Source organism: Diaporthe citri (assembly GCF_014595645.1).
Source record: "Diaporthe citri strain NFHF-8-4 chromosome Unknown scaffold_7, whole genome shotgun sequence".
Classification (NCBI taxonomy): domain Eukaryota; kingdom Fungi; phylum Ascomycota; class Sordariomycetes; order Diaporthales; family Diaporthaceae; genus Diaporthe; species Diaporthe citri.
In genome coordinates, this window is record NW_025064852.1 from 484,437 (window position 1) to 498,728 (window position 14,292).

General features: G+C 52.2%; 5 protein-coding genes across 5 annotated transcripts; 2 read left to right on the top strand and 3 right to left on the bottom strand.

Moving 5' to 3' along the window:
- Positions 1–351: 351 nt before the first annotated feature.
- On the bottom strand, positions 352–3,909 carry INS49_013346 (uncharacterized protein; the record flags this gene model as incomplete). The annotated part of the gene is made up of 3 exons (XM_043174045.1): positions 352–1,807; positions 1,897–2,156; positions 2,809–3,909. 3 exons carry the CDS (start codon positions 3,907–3,909, stop codon positions 352–354), a joined length of 2,817 nt encoding a protein of 938 aa, XP_043020990.1.
- A 987-nt stretch (positions 3,910–4,896) lies between these two features.
- On the top strand, positions 4,897–6,432 carry INS49_013347 (uncharacterized protein; the record flags this gene model as incomplete). Its single annotated transcript, XM_043174046.1, has 4 exons — positions 4,897–5,095; positions 5,165–5,241; positions 5,358–5,734; positions 5,805–6,432. The coding sequence occupies 4 exons, from the start codon at positions 4,897–4,899 to the stop codon at positions 6,430–6,432; spliced, it is 1,281 nt and encodes a 426-aa protein (XP_043020991.1).
- A 710-nt stretch (positions 6,433–7,142) lies between these two features.
- On the bottom strand, positions 7,143–8,067 carry INS49_013348 (uncharacterized protein; the record flags this gene model as incomplete). Its single annotated transcript, XM_043174047.1, has 2 exons — positions 7,143–7,728; positions 8,048–8,067. The coding sequence occupies 2 exons, from the start codon at positions 8,065–8,067 to the stop codon at positions 7,143–7,145; spliced, it is 606 nt and encodes a 201-aa protein (XP_043020992.1).
- A 537-nt stretch (positions 8,068–8,604) lies between these two features.
- INS49_013349 (uncharacterized protein) lies at positions 8,605–11,119 on the top strand (the record flags this gene model as incomplete). The annotated part of the gene is made up of 3 exons (XM_043174048.1): positions 8,605–9,081; positions 10,234–10,282; positions 10,341–11,119. The coding sequence occupies 3 exons, from the start codon at positions 8,605–8,607 to the stop codon at positions 11,117–11,119; spliced, it is 1,305 nt and encodes a 434-aa protein (XP_043020993.1).
- A 220-nt stretch (positions 11,120–11,339) lies between these two features.
- INS49_013350 (uncharacterized protein) lies at positions 11,340–12,581 on the bottom strand (the record flags this gene model as incomplete). The annotated part of the gene is made up of 3 exons (XM_043174049.1): positions 11,340–11,696; positions 11,801–12,393; positions 12,464–12,581. The coding sequence occupies 3 exons, from the start codon at positions 12,579–12,581 to the stop codon at positions 11,340–11,342; spliced, it is 1,068 nt and encodes a 355-aa protein (XP_043020994.1).
- Positions 12,582–14,292: the final 1,711 nt, after the last annotated feature.

The window sequence follows — 14,292 nt, forward strand, 5'->3', positions numbered from 1 at the left end:
CGGGAGAGGGACGCGCAGGACGGCTTTGGTGGCCGAGTGCATCTTATCAGCGAGAGGGATAAAGTTGTGGGCGCTTATATAGCTACAAGGAAGAACCTTGCTTGCACCAGGATGCGCAGCCCGCAAATTCATCAGGGACATGTCCTCTTGCGATGGATTTCAACGCCGCTCCGGTTCTGCATGCATGTCAGAGCTGTCGTAGAGTTTGGGTCGTAAGACGACTAGGCTCGCGGGAGGAAGCCACGTTTTACGGTGAAAAATTATCAATTTAGTCACGAGGTCGATGTAGAGAATATTAATTATGTTCAACTTCCGACTCGTCTGGGTATAGAGATGTTTGCCACATTCCAGTCAGTGCCACGTCTCTGCTGAACGAGCATCCTTCACGACCGCATGGTTATGGCCACTGGCGTGCTTCTCGTCTTCCTTCTCCTCCAGACCGAAGTCCGTCTCAAGAGTTTTCCGCAGCTCAACCTCCTCCTCGAAGAGCGATAACAAGAATGCCAGGCCGGCAAAAACGATAGCGACCTGGAAGACGCGCTGTAAGCCCTGCCTGTAAACAGCACGAATCTCACTCTGCAAGTCGGGCGGGAACTGTTTCACAAAAACAGCGGACGCGGCCTGGTATGCGCCACCCGCCGATATAATGCGCGCCGCATCCGGGTCAGAGACTGCACCGCCGGCCAGCAGGCCGTCGATGCGGTTGTTGAAGATGACGGCGGGTATCGTCACGCCCCACACGTGGCCAAACAGGCGGATGAAATACCAGGCCGCCGTGCAGGCAGCCAGGTCGCGCTCCTGAACGAATGCCTGGAAGGCGGGCAGCATGGTCGTGAAGATGATCCCGGCGCCGAAGGCAGCTATGCACTGGAAGATAGCCCATTCTGCAACCGTCGTGGTCTCACGCTGTAGTGTAAAGAGACCCAGGCCGAGGGTCTGGATCGCGAAGGCTGCGATGTGGATAGGCTTGTAGCGGCCCCAGCGTGTAAGGGCCAGAGCCCCGAGCATGGAGCCGGGTATGCCCAGCAGTGAGATGGGGAGCAGGGCCACACCTGCCCTCCGGGGAGAGTAGAGCTTGACACTCTGGAAGAAGACTGGTAGAAAGAATATGCACCAGTATAGCAAGGCTGAGGAAAGAAACGTGGCAACGGCCAAGATGACAGAGGTGCGAGTCTTGAAGAATCGAGGGGGCACAAGGGGTTCTGCCGAGAGGCCAGTTGCCTGTACCCACGCAAAGATGAACAGACCAAAAAAGCCGAGGAGGAGCGGCACCAGTGTATGCCACGAGCTCCACGGGTACCTTGTGCCGGCATAGCTCAAAGCGTAGAGAATGGCAACCGTACTGGCCACCAGGATCGCGTTTCCAACAAAGTCGATCCGCCTGAGCTTCTGCGAGAAGGACATCTCCCTGTCATAGTTGACCCGAAGACAGAAAAACAGCACGGTAACGGCAGCCGCCCCGATAGGAAGGTTCAGGTAGAACACCCAGCGCCAGGTCGTCGAAGAGACAATGGCGCCGCCGATGAAGGGCCCCAGGGCGGAGCCGATGCCGAAGACGGACATGAGCATGGCCGAGTAGGTGCCCCGCTGGCGGAGCGGCACCAGGTCGCTGAGGATGATGCTCGCGACCATTATGATGCCGCCCGATCCGGCGCCCTGGACGGCGCGCCCGGCGATGAGCATGCCGGCCGTCGTGGCGCCCCCGCAGACGCCGCTGCCGAGCACGAACACCGCGATGACGGCGAATGTGACATATCGCCGGCCGAAGACGTTGCAAAACTGGCCGAAGAGGGGCTGTAGTGCCGTGCTGTGTCGTAGATATCAGGTGTCAGCAACCCATTTCAGTCGTTTCACACATGCGCAGGGAGATAGGACAGGGCCAGTGGTCAAATGTACCTGCTGAGGAAGAAAGCGTTGGTGATCCAGATGAAATTATCCCCAAACCCCAAGTCGGTCAGGATCACGGGAGCGGCGATTGTGATGACGGTGTTTTCCAACGCTGCCAGCAAGTTCGCGATCCCCAGCCCGACGACGATGGCGTAGAGGCGGAAAGTGGGCTTGAAGGCGGCTGCGGGAGGCGCCACACTCTCGAGCTCGTCTGGCGACGGCGAGGGCCTTGGCGTTTCTGCGCTGGGTGCCGAATCCTTCCCGTGATGCTGTGCAGTAGCCTGGGAGTGACATGGCTCTGAACTGCCGGCCATCGCTGCTGTGCCTTATCTCGTGAAAGGATCTATCGAGCCCATCGAAGAGTCATCAACGGCCTATGGGCAAGGGCAGGACAGTGAGTGCTCAGTACTTTAGGATAAGAATGACGGCTGTATGCGACAGGAAAGGGTCTCCGAAAGCCGAAATTCCAAGAAGAAATGTGATGACGCACAGCTCGGGGTCCAGTCTTTCTCTGCAACAGAGCCGGGCTGCTGGAGGGTCTTTCCGTGGTACGGTCTCACATGTCACGCGTTCTACACCGAGTGCCTCTCCACTGAAATTCAAGAGGAAAAAGGCAAGCATTCCAGCAGACTAGGAACGGTGTATTCGCTGAAGTGATGCAGCGGGCATCTTCTCGGGATCATTGCTTCCATGCATAGCGCTTACGATCGACAACGGCGGGTTGTCATTTTCCACGCACCCCTTGCAGTCTCGAGGCTACAGGAGCTGACGCCACGATGTGACCTCGGACGGAGGTGACATTGTGCTTACCTGTCAGAACTGTAGGGGTCCCAGGCTGCCGTACCCCTGTGAATGCATATCGTGAAAATTCACTGTCGTATTGCACAAAGCGCATGTCCATTTCTATTCGATGATACTGACCAACTTCTTCCCCGATACGCCTTTCGCCGCCAACATGTCCAGTCCACTGGCGACCCCCTGCAGGCCCCCTTCCAACACCTCGATAGGGTGCGCCCTCAGCTTGCCCGAGTCTAGCAGCCCCTGCAGCATCCCCAGGCTCCGCACCGCCAACTCGTGCTTCTCCCTGCTCGCCGGCCGATCATACCCGTCGTAGCCCAGCTCGATGTCCTCACCAAACGCCTCCGCAGCCAGGACAAACTCGGCCCGCACGGCCCTCCGCTTGGCCAACAGCTCAGCGGGGACCAGCTCAAGCGACGCGTAGCGCCCGCCGGGTCGCTGGATCGCCCCGTAGCACACCGCGACGCTCTCGGCGCTGCTGATGCAGTCCAGTACGTACTTCAACCGCCCGGCCGAATGAGCCTTGATGTCGGCGGCGGCATCCGGGGAAGAGTAGTCGAACACCGCCGAGGCGCCCCTGCCGCGGACGAGGTCGAAGTTCCGGGGCGAGCACGTGGCGATCGGGTCGTAGCCCGAGAGCCGGAGCAGCTGGATGGCGATGGTGCCCGTGGCCGTGCTGCCGCCGTAGACGAGCACCGGGGTGGGCTTCTCGGAGGCGACGGGCGCCTCGGGCGTGCCTGCGAGGTCGAGCCCGTCCGGTGACCAGAATGCCAGGCTGCAGGTCGAGAGGGCGGTCATCAACGTCGTTGCTTCGAGGAGACCAATTCTTTCGAAATCTCCGTTGTGGGGGTTGCTTGGTATGCGCAGCAGCAGGTCGGCACGCGCGCGGACGTGCTCGGAAAAGGCCCCGCTCGCCAGTCTGTGTGGCGGCGAGAAGCCGAAGGCTGCACCGCAGACTTGGCTGCCGAGCGGCCAGACGGCCGGGTCGACATCGTCGGCCAGCTGGACCACTGTGCCGGAAAAGTCGCTGCCAGAGTGGGCTCCCGGGATTGGGAAGCCGGTCGTAATTTTGTGGTCGGAAGGATTCAGCGCCACTGCATGTGTCTTGACAAGCACGTAACCCGGCAGTAGTGGTGGAATAGCGGCGTTGTTGATTACGCGAAGCCGGCCATCTTCGCCTTGCTGGAGGGCGCGTTGTGAAGTTGGGATATCAATCGCCACCATGTTGGTCTTGGGGCTTAGAGGCGAGACTCCTATCTGGGAGCGATGAATCTCAATGTGAACTTGTCGTTATGATTTCCTCTTCACATATCTCGCCTGTGGTTATCGAGAAGAGCCATTCTCGATATTCGCCGTCCATTTCTCTTCCTGTATATGCAATTAAAGGGTTGACGATCTGCTGTCCACATTTGGGAAGAACATACAACGGCCATCGAAAAATTGCTGAACATGACTTGGCCCCCAAAATAGAAGCGGATTAACTTTTTCAACCCACTAAAGATTACACTACGGTGCAAGTGCGACGATACTACCGTAGTAGTTTGGTAGTCGCAATGAGCGTTTCGCAAACCTAGGTAGACCTGCATGTGGGGGGCGCAGTCGAATCCTTCGGTCCTCACCCAACCTCCAATAGAAATTTGGCCGTATGCACATCAAGGGACCAACAGGTCCGTCAGCAAACCAGCCATGACATGTACGAGGCTCCGATCAGCGCCAGTAGTTGGGGGCCAAGGGTAAGGCTAATTAATGTGCCCGTGCAGCTGACCTCGACCATGCCCGCCCGGCTCCAGACCACGTCCTTGCCACTGATACAATGCTGTTATCTCCCCTGGCTATCTCTGTGATCCTTCAAGTCACCGTGTGCTGCAAGCGCCACGAGGTGCGTAGATGTAACAATAATGGTATTATTGTTGTGGAGTTCGCAGCCAGTTGGGCAGAGTTTAGCAGATCAGGGCCTGCCACCCCGCGGTGGACGAAAATCGTCCGTCCCTGTCAGCCGCCGTCACCCAATCTTCGCTACTACCCTGTCTGCCTAGCGGGCTCGCGTGATTCCGTAGGCGGTGAGTAATATAAGCTGGTGTCCAGAAGGGTGTCCAGAAGGATGACCAAGACTAATACAAGTTCGTACGTCCGCTCCAGCACAACCCACGTGCAGAGGAAGGAAGACAACCCGCGCCGCACGCTTGAAGCTGGGCACGATAGAGAGGAAAGATGGCGTTCGGAATATACAACAACTCGACCCAATTTGCCCAGTTCATCGTTCTGATCACATTCACACCCCTCGGCATTGCAGTGACGGTGCTTCGCTTCGTCGCTACCCGCCATGGGGCGCGCAAGCCTGGGCTCGAGGACTGGATGGCCGCTCTGGCCACTGTGTTCTTCGTGCTGGTGAACCTTGCGGGTTTGCTGGGTGAGTACCAGGCCTTTCTAATGACATTCGGGTGAACTGCAACTGAATAATGGTGGTTTCCTCGAATAGCTATCAGCATTCTCAATGGACGCACAATTGAGCAGGAAATCGCTGAGAGCCCATCGGATTATCGTCAGATGCGTGTAGTATGTATCTCGCAACCGTCATCACAACCTACCATGGCATTTTTGCGCCAATTGCCCAGTGGCGCGCATCACCTACACTTCACCTGTGGTGGTACAATCACTGACATCGACCACAGTGGGACATGACTGGCGTCTACCTCTACCTTGGACACATCCTCACCGTCAAGCTGAGCGTCCTCGCGCTCTTCTACCGCATCTTTGGAATCAACCGCACCTACCGGATCTGGATCTACATCATCGGGGGGTTTCAGACGATGCTATGCATCATCTTCTGCGTCTTCCAGGGGCTGCAATGCAGGCCCTTCGAGCGATACTTCGACAAATCGATACCCGGCACTTGCAGAGATGACGGCGTGGTGATTGTTGGCGGGGAGACGCCGAACTCGTTTGTCGACTTCGCCATGGTCGCTCTCGCAATGGTCATGATCCGCCCTCGTCAGCTGCCGCGGGCCACAAAATGGAGGCTCAGGGTCTTGTTTGGCTTTGGTATCATGTGAGTAATCTTTCAGATTAATCTTCTGCGTAAATCTTTACTCCCGTACTGACCGTGGTGTTTGCTCTAGTGCTGGAACTTTGGGGTTCGTCAAGATTGCGGTGACGTTCTCTCTCAGTGAGATTTGTGAGTACTACACCGCGACCCCCTTCACGTTTCACGACAAGTGGTCTGACCGAGGAAACTCCTTCGTGATTGAAGATGCCTTCAGCATGGTCTCTCTTTGGACGTGTGTCCAGATGTTCGTCTCCCTGCTCTGCTGCTGCCTGCCGGTCTTCCAGCCGCTTCTCACTGGTTCGACCTTCTGGAGTCGGCTCTCGTCGCGGCTCAGCAGCTTCACGCCGCTTGCCTGGGTGTCCCGTATTCGAAGCACGGGTGCTTCGACGGATAATTCTGCCAAGCATGCGGACCTCACTACATCAACACGGCAGAGATGGAGCTTCAATGACCTGGAGCAAAATTCTGGCAAGCCTGAGGACGTCACTACATCAACACAGCAACGATGGAGCTTCGACGATCTGGAGCAGCCGAGCTCGAGTTCAGAAAATCTCCCTTGGCCCCAGGCAACACACCAGGGCCCGGAGTACTCCATGAGGGACCTTCCAATCCAGGGAGTATCACATCCAGAGATGACCGGCATACATGTGCAGAGGGAATTCGGGTTGATCCGGTCGGAAGCTTATGAAAATCCATACTAGTGTTCAAATCGCAGTGAGAAGAATGCCTCGAATCATGTCAAGCATACGGAAAGATGTAATTATAAAATACATGCGCCTGTCCACCCCCTACCCTCTCCATGTAGCCTCTAAGATGTGCAATTTCGACCCGGGTGGCTGGTGTCCTCCTTCGAAGTGGAAACCGGCCTCCTCAAAAAGTCTGGCAAAGGCGACAGGTTCTCGATCACTCGCATTGAAGTGTCCGGGGGCAAGGAAATAAAGACACAATGAAAGCTACAAAACAGTAAAAGATAATAAAGTAAGATGAAATAAATCAAACACTAAAAATATAAGAATTATACTTATATGAACGAAAAAGAATTATGGTCAAGTGGCAAACGCATTACAGCTTCTAGAGATCTCAACCCTGCAACGCCCGCTCTTGGTGCATTGAATTGGCATCAGCCAACATGACCACATAGCCGCCATTCGTGAATATAAAGAGTCCACAGGGAATAGGTGTGCAAATGTAAGCTCCCAGTGCGCGTAACTTGTGAGGAGAACAGGAGATCATGTTTTCTTTCCCCCCATTTGGGTGACATGAGTCTACACCTTCAAATAAGTATCACTTATCAGATTAATATAGCATTCTTCATGATCCAAAACAACGAATGACCATGGAGTTCCCGGCCCTCAGACCGTCCCACAGGGTCAGGCTGATCCAGTATCCAACCTCAGAACCTCCTCCCTCATCAGTTCCCGACTCTGACTCTGGTCCCCCGGCTACGAGCAGGCTGAAAAAGACGGAGTCTCGGGTGGTAGGAGAACTTGGCTGGCATTTCCGGGCTCCAGTCCGGAAGCCCCATCTTGCGGCCTTGCATGATGGCGTCATGCTGATAATGCTCGAACGGCGTCGAGGGGAGCGCCAGCCCGAGGTCGCAGGACCGTCCCGTCTGCCCGAGCTCGGAGGCCACGGCCTCCCACAGACTCGCAAGGTGCTCTGTGCACTTGTACTCGAGGAGGTCTCCGTGTTGACAGCCATCCAGAAGACACGTGCGGGGCCAAAATCCGACGTACAACTTCTGCAGGCTCGGCATGAGGCGGGGGACACAGGACGCCGTACGACCCAACATGTGTTCGTCAGACCTTTCCTCCGGTTTCAAGGCTAAGTAGTCCTTGTAGCCTATGAACAGATAATCCATGACGCACTCCACAGAGGTGATATGTGAGAGGATAGTCGCGGAGGTTTGCGGTACGAGACTTCCGAGCATGCGCATGCTGGTGGTGCGGATGTGGAAGGTGTTGCTACCGTAGAGGATTGCGATCCCCTCGTCGTACCTAGCAGGGTCAGTGTCAGCGCAGGCCAAGCCACCCTAAAGCCTCGAAGGCACGGAACAGGTGGCGATTGATGTGCACTTGCGCCCGCCGGCAAGTAAGAAGCCAGCCAATGGCCCCAACTGCCAGCTCGGGTGGACTTCCGCATGAACACCCGCGCGGCCCCAGGCTGCAGACGTAAGATGTAGTGCGGTGTGGAGACGGAGTGGAACGACTGCCTACCGAGGAATCCTTCAGAGTAACATGCCAAGGGCTTTCTAACAAAGCATGCCATAAGCTGCAGCCTTTATCTACTTGTTCACGTTAGCTAAACCCACTTTACAGCCTGTCGCTGAACTCCATTGTGGGAGTCAAACCAGCATACTCCGTGACTGATAGAAAACACCCATTACTGTTTCACTCGGTATTACTGTTCAACAGCTCGTCTGTGGACGGTGGTGAGACAATCCACGGGTTGGTAGCAAAAAATGCAGGTGCTGGCAAAAGTATAACCTTCATGCATTGTTTCAGTGACACGGGAAATTGGTTTGGACGTGCGAGCGAAGGGAAGATTGGGCATAATACCTGAAGTGGTAGGCCTCCTGCATTAGCCGCAACAGGAATGAGTACTTCTTTTGGGGGGCCCACCGCCCCGAGGAAACCGGTCAAAGCAAGGCCGAAGATTTCGTGTTCAGGTAAAAACAGCATTTGAACTCTCCACATGAACAGACTGGAATCACACACTCACAAATGCTATCACCCTTATCCTTCGCATCGAGGTTAAAATCTGGCAAAACACATGGTAATATCCATCTGTCTTCAGCCCGTTACTTTCATTTTGGTTCTGGACAACTGAAGTTTGAATTACTGACGCAAATCGCTCGCTGATTTCAGACCACCATGGCCACTAGCATGAAGCAAGAAAACACCGAATTCGAGACGATGACAGACGCGTCAACCACCCCCTTCCGGGAACACACGCCTCCGACCACCATCGAAGCTCCAGACTCCCTCTGGAGCAGCCGCGGCGCCATCCCCTGGGCCGAAAATACCTTCCAAATCATCGAGAAGCAAAGCGGCAGAGCCATCACGCTCGTCGGAGATCAACCTAAGCTGCAGAGCCTCCGCGAGGCCAGCAATGTGGATACCCACTGGCTGTGCGTCAAACAGGATGGCTATTTTGGCTTCCAGAATCCCCAGACCGGGAGGTACCTTGGTCACGATGGCAAGACCGGCATCCGCACGTTGGTTTCTCACCTGAAGGGCTGGGAGCTGTGGACGCCGAGGCAGCATCCCGAGGGAGGCTACGAGCTCTTGTCACCGTACTACTCCCATACCCTGATGGTCCTGTGTGTTGATGAGGACGGAAGCACCTTGGTCAGGCGACGGCATGGAACCACACTGTGGGAGTTTGTCAGAGTCTGAGTGGCTGTATCTGGGCTTGAAACAATCCAGCGATTAGGAACATGGCATGTCAATAGTCTTGCGGTTATCTAGATTTTCGACCATCTTGTACGACCTCGTGGATGATCTGGTCTCAGTTAAAGAGACACACATATGAATAATATGGCGTGGCAAGGCCAGTCTTCCAATAAACTTGTTGGCTGTATTGAAAGACTGAAAGCTCCTACCAGCCACTTGGGTATTCCGTATCTTTCTGTTGAATTCTTTTTTGTAACTGTGAATATTAGCTCTATTACAAAATTCAGTTATCAATCAGTCCATTCGGCCAAGATATCCCGGGGAGGTTGGGATATGCCCAGGTCACGGTCTGTTCTGGGAACCTTATGGGACTGGAGGGCTCGGATGCTTACTTAAGCATGCTAGTGGAGCAAGGGCTCGTAATTTTGTCACGTCAAGCCGACGATGAACAAACCACATCTCCATTAGTTCCCTCAGCGCAACTTGGCCTCGACCATGCTCCATTTAAGAAAGTCACTGGCTTTTTGCTATTCCAAATTCCGTGGCAACGTTCCTGTGAATTTCAGAGGTTCCGAGTTAACAAACTTCAAATCCGGACTTCCCCTTGCCCATTCAGCCGCACGACGCGTGACCTATGAATGTTGCTCTCATCCCTATTTCTCGACTTTGTCACCAAACTCGTCAATCGAGTATCGTTGGATCGATGGAGTAGAGCGTCTGGAGTTGTACGAGCCTGGCGGGTACCACCCTGTCGTAATCAACGACCTCCTGCACAATCGCTATCGAATAGTGGACAAGCTTGGGTTTGGGGGTTACTCAACAATCTGGCTTGCTCGAGACGAGATAGACAATCGCTATGTCGCGGTGAAGATTGGGATATCGAGCCCTTCACTCCCTCGAAGAGAGCTAGAAGTACTAAAGGCGCTAAATGGCTCAGGCCCGACCTCACAAGCCGCCGCAGTGCCGACAATTCTCGATGCGTTCGATTTTCGGGGACCCAACGGAACACACCCATGCTACACGGTGACGCCCGCTCAAGGAAACCTGAAGGAAGCATCATTCAGTCGCCTCTTTCCCGTTCAAGTCGCCCGCGCTCTAGCTGCGAAGCTAGCCACCGCGGTTGCGTTCGTCCACTCCCGGGGCTTTGTGCATGGAGGTCTGCCTCACTACATTCCCGCCTAATTGCTGTACCCAATACTAACGGACCAATACAGACATTCATCTTCGGAACGTGTTGGTCAAACTTCCATCAACATTCGACGAGCTTTCAATCCCGGACTTCAGGAAGAAATTTGGCGAGCCTGAGACAGTTCCCATTTCCCGGGTCGATGACAAGCCCCTGACTACAAACATCCCGTCGCATGCTGTAGTGCCGCTTTATCTCGGCAAAAAGGCGCAAGAGTTTTCCTTGGTCGACGCGCACGGCCTCATTCTCAGCGACTTTGGCGAGGCATTTTCACCAGCTACGGAGCAGCGCCTCGGGAGAGATTGCAATACTCCCCTGGCCAAGAGAGCACCTGAGACGCTCTTCGAACCTGAAAACTATCTATCCTACCCTTCAGACATATGGAGCCTTGGAACCGCCATCTGGGAGATATTAGGGATGAAATTCATCTTCAGCAAGTCAGAAACACAGGACGAGATTGTGGCTCAGCAGATTGATGTCCTGGGTACATCAAACTTCCCCGAGAGCTGGAGAAAACAGTGGGAACGACTTGGCGAGGAGGAAAAGTTGGGTAGCAACACCACAATCCCTCGTCGGCCAACCGGTGAACGGGAGACCTGGCCCAATCTCGAGGACGCCTTCGAAGAATTTGTGCAGAAGTACAGGAGGAAACGAGAGGCAGCTGGGATTTTTGAGGAGCAAGAGACGAGTGCCATTCTCGCACTGATGCGCAGCATGCTTAGATTCCGGCCCGAGGAGCGTCTGACGATAGAAAAGGTTCTCGAGTCCGAGTGGATGGTCAAGTGGGCTTTGCCTCAGCTCGAGTAGAGCCGGCATAAGTGTGGTCATGCGGCTCGTGGTACAATCATCACCAAGAGAGGAAAAGGGATTCTACTGGATTCCATTAAGCCTCTGAAACTCTTGGTAAAGGTCCGCGACTGCTCAAAAATGCCTGATGTAGTGTTTCAGTCCATGACCAAATTGTTTCCACACGTATGCGCTCTTCGGTATGTCTCGCTCCGACCTATGCGGCTATAATCAACGCCACCTACAGCGAAGACTTCGATTTCCTCGTGTTCCTCTCAATGCTCAAAATCATCGCAACATGGTGGCTCAGCGCCACCAGCTCACCATCCACATCCCTCACCGAGACATCAAGATCAAACTTCCCGTCCTTGATCTGCTTCGACGTCACGCGCACAGCCAGCCACTCGACCCCTTCCTCCGGCAGCGCCTTCTTCACCTCCAGGTTCATAACCACCGTCGGGAACCACATGCCGGCGCGGTTCTCGTCCTTGGCCTTGAGATCCCTCCCCTCGGGGGTGTCACCGGCCGCCTCGCCCTTACGGGACGCCTGGAGCAGCTCTCGCAGCTCAGGCGCGGCCAGGAACTCGTGTAGGTTGTACTGAAGTGTCCCAAGTTAGCCGACAGGCCGCAGGTGATGAATCTACGCGCCATGGGGCATGCGCCTTCGAATCAGAAGCACCTTAGCGAAAGCTGTGTACTTACCGGGTACGAGTCCACGAGATACGCCAGCGCGCCCTGCGCGATGCGCTCCCCGCTCGACAGGCGCGCCCACATGTCCAGCACGCCAGGGGCCAGCGGTCCCTCCCGCGGGATATAAAACTTCCAGTTCTGCAGCGAGCGCGCGGCGCGGCGCATCGCCGCGGGCGGGTCGGACTCCTCCCACTTGCCATCCCCGCCCTGGCCGCCGCCCGCCTTGCCGAGGGCCTCAAAGTCCGGCACGGGCGGCAGCTCCGCCGCGGCGGTCGTCTCGAAGCCCGTCGGCAGCGAGATGCCCGTGAAGGTGCGCAGGTTCGTGTGGGTGCTGTAGGCGAGGATGATGCGGCGCGAGGCACCGGCGCCACCGCCCGTGGTGATCCAGGGCGCCTTGCCGACGAGCCCGCCCTGCCAGAGCGTCAGGTGCAGCGTGGACAGCTGGCCGGCGATCTTGACGTCCTCGACTTTGACGACCGCGGGCCCGGGCTGCGTGCGGCTCGGGTACTCGAAGTGCGCGGTCAGCGTGTCGGGCTGGTCGCGCGGGGCGAGGTGCTCGCGGGCGGCGGCGAGCATGCATGAGGCCGTGTAGCCGCCGTTGGGGACTGGGAGGGATTATCAGCTGGATGGTTCTTTTCCCGTTGTGGGGACGGAGTGTGGTGGTGCGCTTATTACCGTTGCCGACGCAGAATGCATCATCGAGGTTGACCTTGTACGTGTGCGAGTCTAGTCTCTCGACTTGTGTCGCGGCTGCGAATGAGACGGGGCCGGCCTTTGCTTTCTCTGAGACCATGATGAGATGATCAACAGGAGGTTTCTATTCGGGACGATAGGGTAGGTGGTAGGTTCTCGCTTAGAATGCAATGTCAGTATAGTTCTTGAATGAAGACAAATGAGAAATGTACGTGTACTGATGGAAGGCAAAGCTGAATATCCGAGTGGTATTGTTGCTCATCGCTCCATGGGGGCTCTGTAACACCAACCACGGGGGGGCGAGTCTTGGCAAAGATAGTGACACCAACCAGTTTTGGACATGCATGCAACGTGAGCAACGGCTATGTCGTAGCATGCCTAGGTACATGGAGCGCGTTGGTGATTAGTGCAATTCTTGATCTTCGACATGTGATGTATGCGACATGCAATTAAACGTAGCATATTTCTTATCCAAAGTTGTGCGGCGACGATGATCGCAACCTCAATGCATTGCATCATTTCTCTGATTCTGAGCCTGGGGACGCTCCATCAGCATCATAAATGGCTGATCACACCTAATTGCAGTACCCATTCACCGAGATGCACAAAAGCGACATGAGAGCACAACAAATTGCAACCCCGTCTTGTCCGCGCTGAAGTTGCCGAGACTTTGTGTCACACGTCCTGATACAATTTTTTGACGCTGTGCACGCAGGATCCGCGTATTCTTGCATCCGATAACTTCAGTCAGGGTTGTAAAAAAGTTTCTTAGTTTTAGTTAATTTAGTTAGTTTTTTTAGTTAGTTAATTTAGTCTTAGTTAATAATATTAACTAAGAATTAAAATTAGTTTTAGTTTTTAAAATTAATTAAAACTAAATTAACTAAAAAAAAATAAAAAATAAAAATAAAAAAAACTTTATTTATTATAATTAATATTAAGACGTAGAGTTAAGAATTTAGTTAATTAATATTAATAAATAATAAATAAATAAATAAATAAGTAAGTAAGTAAAGTAAGTAAATAAGTAAATAAGTAAATAAGTAAATAAGTAAATAAGTAAATAAGTAAATAAGTAAATAAGTAAATAAGTAAATAAGTAAATAAGTAAATAAGTAAATAAGTAAATAAGTAAATAAGTAAATAAGTAAATAAGTAAATAAGTAAATAAGTAAATAAGTAAATAAGTAAATAAATAAGTAAATAAATAAATAAATAAATGTTAAAAAATAAAATAAAAGGTTGCAAGGCGCCTAAGACTATATAATACTATTAGGAATTAAACTTAAAACCTTAGCATTTAATATATTTTAATTTATATAAATATTAATTATATAAGTAAAATATATATATTTATTTTATATAAGCTTATTAAGTAAGATCTTAGCTTTATAATAATATATATCTTTAATATATATAATTCTCTTAAAAAGATATAATTATTAATAAACTTTAATATAATTAAATTAGTTAAAGAAATAAATAAATAAGTTTTTTAATATATTATTTTAAATTATATAAGTTTTATTTTTTTTAATAATATATTAATCTAAACCTCCGCTATGGTTTAATAGTTAATAGCGTTAAATTATTTTATAAAAATAAGTTAAAATATATTAAAATAAAATATTATTAAGGGGTATAATACTTTATAATTTATTTATTTTAACTTATATAATAAGGGAATAATTCTTCTTTTTTAATACTTAATATAAAAAATACATTTTATATTTAAATAAATATATAAAGAGTATTTAAATAAATATTTCTTTAATAAACTTTTATTAATTTATAAAAAGTATAACGTGGTT